The sequence below is a fragment of the Plasmopara halstedii genome, assembly GCF_900000015.1.
Source record: "Plasmopara halstedii genome assembly, contig: Scaffold_816, whole genome shotgun sequence".
NCBI classification, from domain to species: domain Eukaryota; phylum Oomycota; class Peronosporomycetes; order Peronosporales; family Peronosporaceae; genus Plasmopara; species Plasmopara halstedii.
In genome coordinates, this window is record NW_020187732.1 from 706,594 (window position 1) to 708,042 (window position 1,449).

Genomic DNA, 1,449 nt, shown 5'->3' on the forward strand with positions numbered 1-1,449 from the left:
ACGACATCGTCCAACAAGACGTTCCACGTGATTGTAGACGTCACCGTTCTCATCGAGAAGGGTCGGTGGCAGGCAGCGACGACCAGGTCGACCGCCGTCCGGTGACTCGTGATGCTCTTCAAGTCCTTGAGGACGAGGTCCTTCGTGATTGGAGCTCCGCTGAGCGTCATGCTGAAGTAGCACACTGCTGTGCGGACGCTCTTGACGATTTAAAGCACGTCGTGCGCCGGCTGCCTCGCCTTGAGGACTACCGCCCTTTGTCGGCGCGACACCTAGTCGTGGAGCAGGCGAATGCATCGCTGCAGGCAACAGTCGAGCGCTTGGATCCACTGAAAATGGAGGTTGTTGTACTTCTTGCTCAGAACCAGTTGCTAGTTCAACTTCTGGGTGGCCGAGGGCCCGTGGGATCCGCTTCGGTGCCAACGCTTCCGCGTTCACTAGCGCCAAATCCCGGTAAGGCTTGAGCAAGCCCACGTAAAACACCGGGTGGGTGCGCATCCGTTTGGGAAGGCTTAGCGTATACGCTAGGTCCCGCTTGGCCCCGCTTGGCCACAACCTTGAAGGGTTCAATAAAATGTGGACGAGGCTTCGTCCGGAAGATAGCAGAGGCTGCACGTGTAGGCATGTATTTAGAATTTGATAAAACTAGACCCCCGACCTTAAACCTTTCCACATTGCCTCTTCCTTTTTCATCTGCATATTCTCTCTACAGGTCTTGGCTTTCAGCCATCGCATCGCGAACGTGTCTTAAAACACTCAGTCTGGTAGACAAGAAGTCATCGACATATTCACGGATGGTGAGGGGGCTGACATTAGCTAGCCGTTTGGCTATTCCTCCCCCACCAAGCCCTGAGCCATGGGATGGCGGCGTCAGCGAAACGCGACGGTGAATCAGCACGTTCATGTCGAACGGCGTATAGCCACTTGACGAATGCACTGCAATGTTCGGTGCAAACTCTACAGGTGACAACATGGCGCTACAGCGCCTCGGCGTCTCAGCGCAGACGGTGAGAAGAACGCATGCGATGACGCGATTCACCCTTTTTGTTTGACAATCGGTCTGCGGATGATCCGCTGTCGACATATCTAACTCAGTGCCTAGCCTCTATCAGAAACAATCGTCTCTGGGAGTCAGTGTTGACGAAAAGCACCGTGGAGATAGTCGACCAAAACTTTTCCGCGAAACGGGGGTCTCTATCAGAAACAATCGACCCTGAGAGTCCGAGTTGACGGAAAACACGATCTACAAACAGCGTTGCTGTAACGACTCCGTCGATGGTGTCTGGCACCGCCGCCAAATGAGTCATCTTGCTCAACCGGTCGACTATACCACGACACCTGTTTGCCCACCGAATCTTTCGGCAGGCCAAACACAAAGTCCGAACTCATGAACTACCAGCACCCAGTGGGTACCGGTAAGCTGGCCAGCGGCGCAGCCGCATTTGGGGA

General features: G+C 54.7%; 1 protein-coding gene across 1 annotated transcript in view; it reads left to right on the forward strand.

The window, feature by feature from the left end:
* Positions 1-1,387: 1,387 nt before the first annotated feature.
* The window catches only part of PHALS_14088 (carbohydrate esterase), a gene marked incomplete at both ends in the record, with an annotated part of 2,037 nt that continues 1,975 nt past the window's right edge, over positions 1,388-1,449 (forward strand). The window contains one exon of the mRNA XM_024729828.1: positions 1,388-1,449. This exon is cut by the window's right edge and continues 1,975 nt beyond it. Within this exon, the coding sequence (XP_024580166.1) occupies positions 1,388-1,449 (62 nt within the window).